The sequence below is a fragment of the Schistocerca gregaria genome, chromosome 11 (assembly GCF_023897955.1).
Source record: "Schistocerca gregaria isolate iqSchGreg1 chromosome 11, iqSchGreg1.2, whole genome shotgun sequence".
Taxonomy (NCBI): domain Eukaryota; kingdom Metazoa; phylum Arthropoda; class Insecta; order Orthoptera; family Acrididae; genus Schistocerca; species Schistocerca gregaria.
In genome coordinates, this window is record NC_064930.1 from 75,875,923 (window position 1) to 75,890,200 (window position 14,278).

At 40.5% G+C, this 14,278-nt stretch overlaps 1 protein-coding gene across 1 annotated transcript in view; it reads right to left on the minus strand.

The window, feature by feature from the left end:
- LOC126295345 (F-box/LRR-repeat protein 7-like) overlaps window positions 1-14,278 on the minus strand; it is a 59,765-nt gene that overhangs the window by 15,801 nt on the left and 29,686 nt on the right. The window contains exon 2 of the mRNA XM_049987815.1: window positions 7,687-8,277. Coding sequence (XP_049843772.1) covers window positions 7,687-8,269 — 583 coding nt within the window. The 5' untranslated portion in view covers window positions 8,270-8,277. The remainder of the gene's footprint in view (window positions 1-7,686; window positions 8,278-14,278) is intronic.

Sequence of the window (14,278 nt, forward strand, 5' to 3'; positions counted from 1 at the left end):
TTTACCGTGAGCATAAATCTTGGAGGAGCTGACTGGAGCACAGAGGATGTATTTGTCTCGTACCACTGGCAAGCACTTGTCACATGACTGACTTTCAGTTGCTAATGAAGTAACATCACATTCTTTTTCATCTTCTGAGCCACTAAATTCAATGTCAAGGTCAGGATAACTAGTCATATTTTTTTGAAAGCACTGCTTAAACAACAATACAGGGTCACTCTGAAAGTGTAAAGACAATATCTAGCGAAAACCACCTCAATCAAATCATGACAGCCAGGCTAAAATGTAAGACCCGACGCCCTCTAGCAGGTAAGCACATAGCTATCAGTGCTGAAACGGATATAAGCAGGATTTTTTTTTTTAAGTTCTGTTCTTAAGTTGCCCGAGTATACTTGTGGTTTTAAGTTTCTGTGAAAATAATAAAAACAAGATAACTCAGGGTTTTATGTTATGGGGTTAAAATTGACAATAAAGTTTATACTTATCGTGAAGGGTAGACAGGGTGAAACTGAATTCCAGCGATAAAAGTTCGGAAGTTGTTCATGGATATTTTTGGAGAATTTTGGTATACTGGACTTGGTGACTTTTTAGAGTAAATTTACAATTTGTTTCATTTTTTATCAAAAAAATATTTGTCTTTGTACTGCAAGAAAACATCTGTACAACAGCGCAAGTGCTTACAGTGTGTGCCTCATTTGGAAACAGACCTGTTCTATTCACTTACCGTACTCACTGTTGACAACACTAATATTAAATTTACCCTCTGCCCTAAGGCTTGCAAGGTTTGGAACACTAATATAATGTGTGTGTGTCAGATGTTCTATACTGATATATAGAAATATTTTTTCTATTTTTTATTGAGCCTCCTAATTTTGTAAATGATTAATTTGTTAATTTTAGGCAATTCTTTGCAAGTTTCATATGAATTTTTAACCATTAATGTACCGTATATTTACTGGTCGATGCATATGATTTACCAATAAATCCCTAACCCTGATTCTTTCAGGAGTTGAATTTCCTTGTATAAGACAACTTCAGACATCTGATTACTTCACAAATGAGTGTGTGCGCTCAGATATTTTAAGTTATGCACAAAAACCTTTACGGTTAGAGACACAAAGCCTTAAATGTGTTGGTATTATTAGTTTTCAGTGCAGGAATCTAGTTTGGGTAATTTAGGCTCCATTTCACATGCAAAGTCAAGTTTTTCATGCATCCCAATGTTTATGACATATCTCCAGAACTGTGTGTGGTACAATGATTTAATTTTGCAGGTACATTCAATGGTATATGAGGATACTGTCCACAAAATGTCTTGCATGTAGAGTTTGTTTTAACTGAGTAATAAAAGTTGTGCTTGATGCTGAAGCTTTAGAGTGTGAACAGTGAAAAACTAGTAAGTGGGAAACATTTTTTATTTTGTAAGGGTGGCAGTGAGAAAAGTTCCAAAACCGTTTTGAACTGCATGTAAGGTCTGTTTCTGAAGTCACTAGTGCCCTAGTTCTCAAATACTTGACAAATATAGTCCATGTAATTTGCGCGCCTTGAGCTACTCTGCCTCGACATATACCAGTTTCTAACCTTAAAGATTTCACACACTAGGTAATTGTATTAACACAAGATTATACCCTTCAATAGTACAAGTAATGAAACATTGAAGAAGGGAAACCATATGAGAGCTCACCTGCTTTCAGCAGGCGCAAAGGTGCCAAAGGAAAAGGTGGACAGCACAGCGTGCACCGAGCCAGTACAATTAATAGAGTCGCACCAAGATGACGACACACTGAGCTCGGAGGTTTGTTGCGCTAATAATAGGAACTAATATTTAGTGCATTAAAAGTGGTACTGGGAGCTAACAATACAAAGAAGCTGAACGAAAGAGGACAACTGCCCCAATTTAATCCTCGTACTACTGAAAATGCAAATGAAGTAAGTATTTGTGTCACTGGTGTTGAGAAACAGCTGATATCAATTGAATTGAACAAAGTTCCAGGCCCTGATGAAATCCCTGTCAAATTCTATTCCGAATTTGTGGCTGAGTTAGCCCCTCTTCTAACTGAAATCTATTGTAGATCCCTCTTCTTGGAAAAAGGCACAGGTCACACCTGTCTGCAACAAGGGTGGTAGAAGTGATCCACGGAACTACTGTCCAATATCCTCGACATCGATTTGTTGTAGAATCTTAGGACACAGTCTGAGCTCAAACATAATGAGGTATTTCGAACAGGATGACCTTCTCAAAGACAACAGGCACGGTTTTCAAAAACATCGATAGTGTGAAACCCAACTCACACTTTTCTCAAGTAACATATTGGAAGCGTGGTGTTCTGTTGTGCACAGGTCGCATTCGCAAGTGTTCGCTGGTGATTTGCAGGGTGTCAGTTTTAGAGTGAACCGTAAAACGCTTCGGCGTTACCTTCGCTGAGAGAGACAGAACACTCGCTTTGCCACACTGCATAACTGTTGTTGTAGTCATTTATTGTGGGGTTTTTTTTGTGATGATGGAGTGCCTGGATGGAAGTGTACTTCTGTTGATAGAAGTGTGCAGATCCCACAGGTGCTTATCGGATCCTAAAGATCAAAATTGCCAATATGCTGGCAGTACCAATAGAGCAAGTTAAGTTGTTCAGTGTAATTTCTATATGCGAAATAAATGTCACCGAAATAAACACATAATGTATATTAATTTAAAATAAAAACACACTAAAGACTGGCTATTCTCATACCCTGCATCGAGAGTATCTGTCTTAATGTCACAGTTTAGCTACTACTTTATGAAATATTAATACAGGAACAGAAGACGAAGTCTGTTCAAAAAATTGCCTACAAAATTTTTCTATGCTTACCATTTACTTATTGTGCATGGTCTCCTTCAAAATACTCTCCTTCACAATTGATACACGCTCCCAATGCCGTCTCCACATCCGGAAGCAGTTTCGGTACACCTAAGTCCGCAGGGGCCATGTTTGGAGAGTACAGAGGATGAGGCAGCACAACGTTTTCGTTTTTCTGCAATAGTCACGCACCAACAGGGACGAGTCCACGAGTGCGTTATTGTGATGCAGGAGTTGTGAATTGTCTTGCCACATTTCAGGCTGTTTCCTTCTCACATTTTCTTGCAGAATGTTACATTCTTCTGCAATCTCTTAGGCAGTCAGTCTTCGATTGGGACACACAATTTCGATTACATTCCAGATATGAACGTTGTCGTTGAAGTGTGTCCTGAACGAGGGTCATCTCTAACTTCTATCTGGTATTTTTAAACTGTGTGAAGCATTCACAACACCGATTACAGCTTAAGCACTCATCACTGTATGCTTCCTGCATCATTTAGTGTGTCTCTGTAAAGATTTTAATGATTTTCATGTGAACTTTAATACATATATGTTTCTACTCAGACTCTGCCATCTCAAAAACCACAAAATGTGCAACAATATTCTACCAAATATGGCACTGAACAATAACTAACAGATATTCAACAATGAAACTTCTCTCATTTACACATTAAACACAGGCACGTGCAGGGATGCCAACCGTATTTCGCTAAAACACACCACTGGCGTGAAATTACAAATGTTCCAGAATTTTTTGAACACCTCATGTAAGTGAAAATTGTTTTCCCCCACAAAGATGTGCCTGATCATTTGTAATATAAAAATATACATTACTCATCTCCCTCGGATTTACCTTTGTACAATCCTTGAGTGTTTTGCATATCATACAACATATGTACAGAATTATTTAGGAAACAGATGCAGTTGACACACGAAACAGATACTTGTGTCTAGTGTGTCACTTGTTGCTACAAATTGCAGTGTTAGTGCTACCCTCACTTGCCAATATGCATCATTGACAATTTTGTTATCACTTTGAAATATTCGCTTCAGTCACATCTAAGAGAAGGTGAAAATCATCCATCAACATGCAGGTGAAGTTTCAGAATAAAGCAATCAACGCTGCAGTTGGAAATCACTGATCAGAGCCAAAATAACCACATCTTTCACACCTGTGCATAAATTCAGACATTCGCCTTTATACATGTTGGCATTGTTGTGCTTTCACGACCAACAGTGTGTTTGCTATACAAAATAAACTGGTTGTATGTGTCTTTCCTCCATCACATTGTACTGGATACAGAGTAAGCAACTTTTCCGCGACAATGTTTTAGAGACAAAATACAAAACACACTGTATGCTTTCTCTTCCGTTTGCTTATTTGGAGATATGAGACGACAATGGCATGCACAACCAAACCCCGTGTGCAATGCTTGCAAATGCGCATTCGCCTGTGTTCACTCGTTTTTGCTTCTGTGTAAAGAAGTTTTAAAACAGTGTTCTGTGCTGTAATTTACCGTCTAGTAAGGTCATCCGAAGACCAGTATCAGCTGCAAAGCGATTTAGAAAAGATTGCTGTATGGTGTGTCAGGTGGCAGTTGACGCTAAATAACGAAAAGTGTGAGATGATCCACATGAGTTCCAAAAGAAATCCGTTGGAATTCGATTACTCAATAAATAGTACAATTCTCAAGGCTGTCAATTCAACTAAGTACCTGGGTGTTAAAATTACGAACAACTTCAGTCGGAAGGACCACATAGATAATATTGTCGGGAAGGCGAGCCAAAGGTTGCGTTTCATTGGCAGGACACTTAGAAGATGCAACAAGTCCATTAAAGAGACAGCTTACACTACACTCGTTCGTCCTCTGTTAGAATATTGCTGCGCGGTGTGGGATCCTTACCAGATGGGATTGACGGAGGACATCGAGGGGGTGCAAAAAAGGGCAGCTCGTTTTGTATTATCACGTTATAGGGGAGAGAGTGTGGCAGATATGATACACGAGTTGGGATGGAAGTCATTACAGCATAGACGTTTTTCGTCGCGGTGAGACCTTTTTACGAAATTTCAGTCACCAACTTTCTCTTCCGAATGCGAAAATATTTTGTTGAGCCCAAGCTACATAGGTAGGAATGATCATCAAAATAAAATAAGAGAAATCAGAGCTCAAACAGAAAGGTTTAGGTGTTCGTTTTTCCCGCTTGCTGTTCGGGAGTGGAATAGTAGAGAGATAGTATGATTGTGGTTCAATGAACCCTCTGCCAAGCACTTAAATGTGAATTGCAGAGTAGTCATGTAGATGTGGACGATGAAGTGACTTCACGACATCTAGAGGACGTGCTTCCTCATTTTTTTGGAAACTGGGTGAACAGACTCTATCCACTAACAACCCTCTCAGGAAGTCTAAAGCACATCTTCAGCGAATTTGACCGGCAAAAGTTAAGGTGGATGTTGTTCTTTTGCAAGACAATGCAGTACTACACGATTTGCTAATAACAGCTTGATAAGCTTCAGACACCGACATCAAACTGTCGATCTCCTAAATAAAGGAAAGGAATAAAATTAATAAGCATTCAATTGGCAAAGTTTTCAGCATGGCTGCATGGTCAGTGACCATTTACAAGTAAAATTCAATCAATAACAGCCGTCAGTCGGAAAAATTAAGTCTTTTGATCTGGTTTCGGCACTACTACGAGTGCCTTCGTCAGAAGTAAAACATTCAAGCTGGCCTGTAACTTAAGTACAAAAATTATTGTATTTTTTTGTGTAAGTGTAAGTACTGACTGACAGTACAAACAAGAAAGAAACAGTACTTACATGTCACGTATAAAATAAATATCAAGAAATACACCTTTAGTCACAAAGTAGAACAGATAGAAGGCAAGCTGTCATGGTCTCCTCACACATGTCAAGTTACAGGTAGCATCAGACTGAGATGTTCACGTTAGCAATTTCAGGCAGGTGAACATTGCACCAAGAGTGCCATCTAGTAACTGCAAATACAAACTGGCTACTAAACATTCAAAATATAGACAGACAAATACTATGGTGAACATTATTTAGTACATGAAGTAAAAGGCAATATTTTATCTGACGGCAGCAGACATGGTAACATTTTGTCTACATAAGAGCTTAGAAGTACAGTTTAAAGGCTGAAAATGCCATTATAGAATTACAGAGGGGGCTGAATGACTCAGCATGTAGAAAAACTATATAACATGAAATTATTTTGTGTTCCCTCGTGCAGTTACCGAAATGTTTTTTCTACCTAAGTCGACTCATAATTGTTGTTCTTTTGCAAGACAATGCAGAACCACACACGAGATAGTTCAACACCGGCAAAACTGAAAAAATTCATGGGGAAACCTTGACCTCGTCACCTTGCAGCCGCCAAAGAGGTGCAGACTTAAACAAATTCTGTGCACTAAAGTGCACGTCATTTATGACGGCAGCCGAGTTTAGGTTCGTTCTGTGGATCCGACGTCACAAAACACAGTCAGCCAATGAACAGAGAACGACGTTGCCAGAGCTCGACTGCAGTGCAGAGCAAGAATGAGTGTCTTCAGTTTTAGAAACATTCAGTCATAAATAAAGTAACTGAACAAAAGCAATGTCTTGACAGCAGAATTTCTTTTATAGAAAGTTTGGATAGCACAGAAAGTTGTTTGTATCATTCTCACTAACCACTTTTTCGCAATAAAGAACAGCGGTAATTGTTTATTTCCTATTGTACTTCGACGAAACGTGAGTAATTCATAGTCATACCAACAGTGTCTGTCAGTATTTTTCGTGATGTTTTAAAGTCCTCCATGAACAAAATTTAGTGAAGAGCTGCATCAGCATAATGGTTAAAGTGTTTGGCTGCAAGGCGAAAGGTTCCGAGTTGAAATCTTGGTGAGTGCTTAATATTTTCTTTATTTAAAAACAATATCGAAGTGTCTTACTTCATTAATTTTATTGGTTTGAATGTAATTTTTTGAAATTTCTAGTGGCAACTGAAATCAACAATACAGAAAGTATATGCTATGGAATTTTACTTCTGCAAAATCTTCGAAATTTCATGCAGTGGTTTACTACATTTAACGCTGCACAATAACTGCGTCGAACATCGAAACAAAATTAAGTCATTTTTGGGGGGAAGGTATCAGTCAAGAAGATGTGTAAAAATCAAGTTTTTGGGCCAAATAGTTTTTGTGAAATCTAATGTTAAGCGCGTCAAAGCAGTCTTAACATGATGAGTCTGCACAGGCGCGCAGTGCAGTGATGACAAAATGCAGGGAGCACGTCTCTGTAGCAGCGAAAGGGGTAATGCGGCCATGATGGCTTTACTTCATAAACTTCGCGCTCCCCCCTAAACGTAAGTTTGCGAACTATACTATACTATGGCGCTGCTTCTCTTGGCGCGTGCATTGTTTACAACTTGCAACGCAGCAATCTCCCACGTCTGGGTGAGCACTCCCGAGCTGCCAAGATAAAAGAATTGAACTATAGTGGCTGAAAAAGCAAGAACACAATTTCTACTGCACACTTATATGTGCTCTCATTTCAAGGTGGAAAAAACTGTGGACAAAATGAAACTGTGAATGTTATAGCTGGTATCCTTTGTATATGCCATTTACTTTTGTTGTAAAGAAAAAATAAAAATATTTGGTACTGCTTTCTGACTGACTCTCATACAACACAGTAAAACAGCATACAATAGCTATACTTCACACTGTAGGTAATGCCGGCACAGCCAAAAATACACGACTACCGACCCGAGCCTTTCGACACCTAACTTTTACCGATTCGGCACTAAAGAGCTGTCGCAGACATGCCGTATACGAGACGGGAGCAAGGGAGGTTACCTACCGCCCGCGGCCGTCAGTCGATCCGCGGGGCAGCCTTCGAGGACGAGAGTTTCTAGCAGAGGGCAGTGCTCGCAGAGCACCCCCAGAGTCGCGTCGTCCACCACCGTACCGCACTGCGAGAGCGCTCGGAAGGATGTGAGGCGGCGGAAGGGCGCAACGAGCAGCAGCCGATGCACCAGGCGCAGGTGGTGCTCCAGGTGGCCGGGACCTGCCACCGTCAGCTCCGTCAGGTCCGGCGACAGCCGCTCCACCACCTCCGCCAGCGTCGGCCGGAACGCCACCCATGCCAGCGGGGAGAGCGACACGAGGATCTCGCCCCGCGACATCGTCACGCCCGTGCCGTGGCACAGCTCCAGGGACAGGCTGTGGAAGCCGTGCGCCAGCTTCGTGATCTCGAACGCCTCCTTCAGTCTGCTCTCACCTTTGCCCTGGTACCGTAAGTTCCTCCACAGGCGGCTACTGTGCGTCACGCTCTGCCACCGCCTACTCACTCGGGAGCAAGTGACGATGTCCGAAAATGGTAAGTAAGTGAACACCTCCAGCAAGAGCTCCTCGGGAAGCTCTTCTATGCTAGTAGGTGCCATCAGGTTACCTGAAATTACGGATCGTCTTAAAAGAAGAAAATACTCTGATATATTTCAAAGGGAAATTTATCATTTGAACTTAAATCCCTACATATTATGAAAACACACATACATATGGATGCGTGTGTGTTCGACAGTTCCCCCTAAAGCGAGGATAGATTTCAACCGAACTCTGTACGTGTACCACTTACATCTACATCTACATTTATACTCCACAAGCCACCCAACGGTGTGTGGCAGATGGCACTTTACATGCCACTGTCATTACCTCCCTTTCCTGATCCTGTCGCGTACGGTTCGCGGGAAGAACAACTGTCTGAAAGCCTCCGTGCTCGCACTAATCTCTCTAATTTTACATTCGTGATCTCCTCGGGAGGTATAAGTAGGGGGAAGCAATATATTCGATACCTCATCCAGAAACGCACCCTCTCGAAACCTGGCGAGCAAGCTACACCGCGATGCAGAGCGCCTCTCTTGCAGAGTCTGCCACTCGAGTTTGTTAAACATGCCTGTAACGCTATCACGGTTACCAAATAACCCTGTGATGAAACGAGCCGCTCTTCTTTGGATCTTCTCTATCTCCTGGGACCTGTGCTCTTTTCCAATCATTTGGAACCTTAGTTCCTCTAGAGACTTGCGGTACACAGCTGTTAGAAGGGGGGACAAGTTCTTTCGCATACTCTGTGTAGAATCGAATAGGTATCCCGTCAGGTCCAGTGGACTTTCCTGTGTTGAGTGATTCCAGTTGCTTTTCTATTTCTTAACGTTTGGAAAGAATCACGTAGCAGGACCTTGAATTTCGCCACGCTACACTCGTTCCCTCAGATACAAATTATACCGTCGCAGCGGTACGAGTGCTCGACGGCAGAAAAAATACTAAAATTGTAACTGTTTTTTTTGTTTTCTATCCGTCTATTGTCTCTTGAGAGCGGAAGCTTAATGCAGACATAAAAAACTTATTAATGTGTAGACATATTGTGGAAGTTGGTGTGAAATTCGGAGGATGGAAGTAGCAACGTAAAATAAATCACATTCAGTGTCAAGAGGATTTTGATTTGTATAAATTAGTGATTCCTGGGCGATTGCACGATTTCGGAGCAGACTTTTCACGCAGAAATGAAGTAGGAGATTTTTGAAGACCTGGACGCCGCACGAAAGAAGACATGTTAACATGGTAAAGGATGAACTCTTATCTACACCATTTCCCCCTGTCAGTTACATTTTGTCATTCTCTGTTCTTTTTCAAATAATTTTTGTACTGGAAATTGGTTTGACTTTTGCTCAGAAACGCCAAAAGAACCACCCCAACAATAGCTTTTCCGAATCACAAAGTCCGATAACTTTTCTGTAATACATAGTCCGACTTGCATTTCATTCTTTCCCTTTTTCACGGTCATTTAACGATTTTTAAAACCCACTGTTTATTCACCATTTCTTCCCACATTTTCAACCTTTTCTTTTCTTCTCTTTTTCTTTTTGTATTAACAACTACAGTCACTGTGGGACTGACAACCGTCAGCCTATAAAAGGGGTGGGGGTGAAAAAAATGAGTGCAGCCCACGACACAGGAATATCCAGACTTCAGTCGAGCAGTATTTGATAATGCGAGCACTTAGTGACTTGCAATAAACTTCCTTTACCGAATTTTTTCTAACTGACAACCGCCACCAAACGATAGAGGGAAAAAGTTTCTGTTACTACATTTTTGCTGCTCATGAGGCATTACGGCTTTTACTTATTTACTCCTAACTGTGTTTGTGGCTGTGACACAGTTTGCAGATTGTATTTACACACGCAACTGAATGTATCTGCAAAATTCTATCATTACATGACACACAGTACAGGACATACGGCATCATAAATAATGACATACACAAAAAAAAAAACTGCAGAATCATGCATGGAAATGAAACTGCAGGGTGAAATTTGATAGATTAGATTAGTATTTGTTCCATAGATCATGAATTTGACACTTCATAATGATGTGGAACATGTCAGGTTAGTAAAAGCTGTCTATACAAGATATTACATTACACAAAAATATTACATAACACTTAATATTTTTTTTATTTTTTAGTATGGGGGTTGGGGAAATTACCCCATACTATATACAAAAATTCATCCAATGAGTGGGAGTTGCCATTAAGAAATTCTTTTATGTCCTTTCAAATGCTATATGGCTATATGTCAGACTTTTGATGCTATTAGGTAAGTGACCAAAGACTTTTGTGCCAGCATAATTTACCCCCTTCTGAGCCAAAGTGAGACTGAACCTTGAGTAGTGAAGATCATCTTTTCTCCTAGTGTTGTAGCCATGCACACTGCTACTACTTTTGAATTCGTTCGGACTGTTAATAACAAATTTCGTAAGTGAATATATATATATTGTGAGACTACAGTGAAGATCCCTAGCTCTTTAAATAAGAGTGTGCAGGATGATCTTGGATGAGCTCCAGCAATTATTCTGATTACACACTTTTGTGCAATGAACATTCTTTTACTCAATGATGAGTTACCCTAGAATATGATGCCATACGAAAGCACAGAATGAAAATAGGTGTGGTAAGATAATTTACTGAGATGTATATCGCCAAAATTTGCAATGACCCTAATAGCATAAGTAGCTGAACTCAAACATTTCAGCAGATCCTCAGTGTGTTTTTTCCAGTTCAACCCCTCATCAATGCATACACCTAGAAATTTTGAATATTCTATCTTGGCTGCCGATTTCTGATCGAGGTCTATATTTATTAATGTTGTCATTCCATTTACTGTGTGGAACTGTATATATTGTGTTTTATCAAAGTTTAATGAGAGCCCATTTGCAGAGAACCACTTAATGATTTTCTGAAAAACATCGTTTACAATTTCACCAGTTAATTCTTGTTTGTTGGGTGTGATAGGTATACTTGTATCATCGGCAAAAAGTACCAGCTTTGCATCTTTGTGAATATAGAATGGCAAGTCATTAATATACCGGGTAATCAAAATGTCAGTATAAATTTGAAAACCTAATAAACTACGGAACAATGTAGATAGAGAGGTAAAAATTGACACACATGCTTGGAATGACATGGGGTTTTATTGGAACAAAAAAAAAATAAATAAATAAATAAAAAACAAGTGTTGCTAGACGCGTGAAAGATCTCTTGCGCGCGTTGTTTGGTGACGATCGTGTGCTCAGCCGCCACTTTCGTTATGCTTGGCCTCCCGAGTCCCCAGACCTCAGTCCATGCGATTATTGGCTTTGGGGTTACCTGAAGTCGCAAGTGTATCGTGATCGACCGACATCTCTAAGGATGCTGAAAGACAACATCCGACGCCAATGCCTCACCATAACTCCAGACATGCTTAACAGTGCTGTTCACAACATTATTGCTCGACTACAGCTATTGTTGAGGAATGATGGTAGACATATTGAGCATTTCCTGTAAAGAACATCATCTTTGCTTTTGCTTACTTTGTTATGCTAATTATTGCCATTCTGATCAGATGAAGTGCCATCTGTCGGCCATTTTTTTAACATTTTTTTTTTTTTCCTAATAAAACCCCATGTCATTCCAAGCATGTGGGTCAATTTGTACCTCTCTATCTACATTATTCCGTGATTTATTCAGCTTTCAAATTTATACTGACTCTTTTGATCACCTGGTATATTAAGAACAGCAGAGTACCCAAGACCGAACCTTGCGACACCCCATTTTTGACTGTTCCCCAGTTTGAGAAATCACCAGTTTTTTGCATATTATGTGAACTGCTTATTTCAACTTTCTGCACTCTTCCAGTTAGGTGTGATTTAAACCATTTGAGCACTGCCCCATTCATACCACAGTACTTGAGCTTATCTAGAAGTATTCCATGATTTACACAACCAAAAGCCTTTGATAGATCACAAAAAATCCCAACGGATGACTTCCGGTTACTCAGAGATACTGGTGAACTCAGTCCACAAATACGCCTCAAATATTTTAGATACATGTGATGTGCATACACGGGCAAGGCCACAGGGAAAGAGATCCTCCAAACCCCCGGATTGATTTCAACAAACTTTGGTACACATCCTACTTCCTACAGAGGCACAGACAGACAGCGGGGCAGGGGCACAGACTGATAGGGGTTGGGGGTGCAGACGGGGAAAGTGTGGAGGCGGGAGCATAGACAGCAGGGAGATCACCTAATAGATGACAAGAATAAATATCCAGGAAATGCTGGCTACTTAACTAGTTAGTATACAAATAACCTAAGAGTAAAGGAGACCACTCACAAAATATAAGATAGTATTGAGTCTTCGAGACAGGTGGTGGTGGGAGAAAGGGTTGGGGTGGGGTAGCTCAGACACCATGTTATATGCCCTCCAGGTAAATGCTCACACGTAAGTTATCCTCGGGAGCTGGCTGAAGCCTGCAGTAGAAAGCTCCGTGATATTTAGCGATTCATAGAAAGGTGGGAATTTAAGGAGATGGGACCTGGATAAACTGAAAGAACCAGAGGTTGTACAGAGTTTCAGGGAGAGCATAAGGGAACAATTGACAGGAATGGGGGAAAGAAGTACAGTAGAAGAAGAATGGGTAGCTTTGAGAGATGAAATAGTAAAGGCAGCAGAGGATCTAGTAGGTAAAAAGATGAGAGCTAGAAGAAATCCTTGGGTAACAGAAGAAATATTGAATTTAATTGATGAAAGGAGAAAATATAAAAATGCAGTAAATGAAGCAGGCAAAAAGGAATACAAACGGCTCAAAAATCAGATCGACAGGAAGTGCAAAATGGCTAAACAGGGATGGCTAGAGGACAAATGTAAGGATGAAGAGGCTTATCTCACGAGGGATAAGATAGATACTGCCTACAGGAAAATTAAAGAGACCTTTGGAGAAAAGAGAACCACTTGTATGAATATCAAGAGCTCAGATGGAAACTCAGTTCTAAGCAAAGAAGGGAAAGCAGAAAGATGGAAGGAGTATATAGAGGGTCTATACAGGGGCAATGTACTTGAGGATAATATTATTGAAAGGGGAGAGGATGTAGATGAAGATGAAATCGGAGATACGATACTACGTGAAGAGTTTGACAGAGCACTGAAAGACCTGAGTCGAAGCAAGGCCCTGGGAGTAGACAACATTCCATTAGAACTCCTGACGGCCTTGGGAGAGCCAGTCCTGACAAAACTTTACCATCTGGTGAGCAAGATGTATGAGACAGGCGAAGTACTCTCAGACTTAAAGAGGAATATAATAATTCCAATCCCAAAAAAAGCAGGTGTTGACAGATGTGAAAATAACCGAACAATCAGTTTAATAAGTCACAGCTGCAAAATACTAACGCGAATTCTTTACAGACGAATGGAAAAACTGGTAGAAGCCGACCTTGGTGAAGATCAGTTTGGATGCCGTAGAAATGTTGGAACACGTGAGGCAATACTGACCCTACGACTTATCTTAGAAGAAAGATTAAGGAAAGGCAAACCTACGTTTCTAGCATTTGTAGACTTAGAGAAAGCTTTTGACAATGTTGACTGGAATACTCTCTTTCTAATGCTACAGGTGGCAGGGGTAAAATACAGGGAGCGAGAGGCTATTTACAATTCGTACAGAAACCAAATGGCAGTTATAAGAGTCGAGGGGCACGAAAGGGAAGCAGTGGTTGGGAAAGGAGTGAGACAGGGTCGTAGTCTTTCTCCAAAGCTATTCAATCTGTATATCGAGCAAGCTGTGAACAAAACAAAAGAAAAATTCAGAGTAGGTATTAAATCTGTGGAGAAGAAAAAAAACTTTGAGGTTCGCCAATGACATTGTAATTCTGCCAGAGACAGCAAAGGACTTGGAAGAGCAGCTGAACGAAAGCAATAGTGTCTTGAAAGGAGGGTATAACACGAACATCAAAAAAAGCAAAACGAGGATAATGGAATGTAGTCGAATTAAGTCGGGTGATGCTGAGGGAATTAGATTACGAAATGAGATGCTTAAAGTAGTAAAGGAGTTTTGCTATTTGGGGAGCAAAATAACTGATGATGGT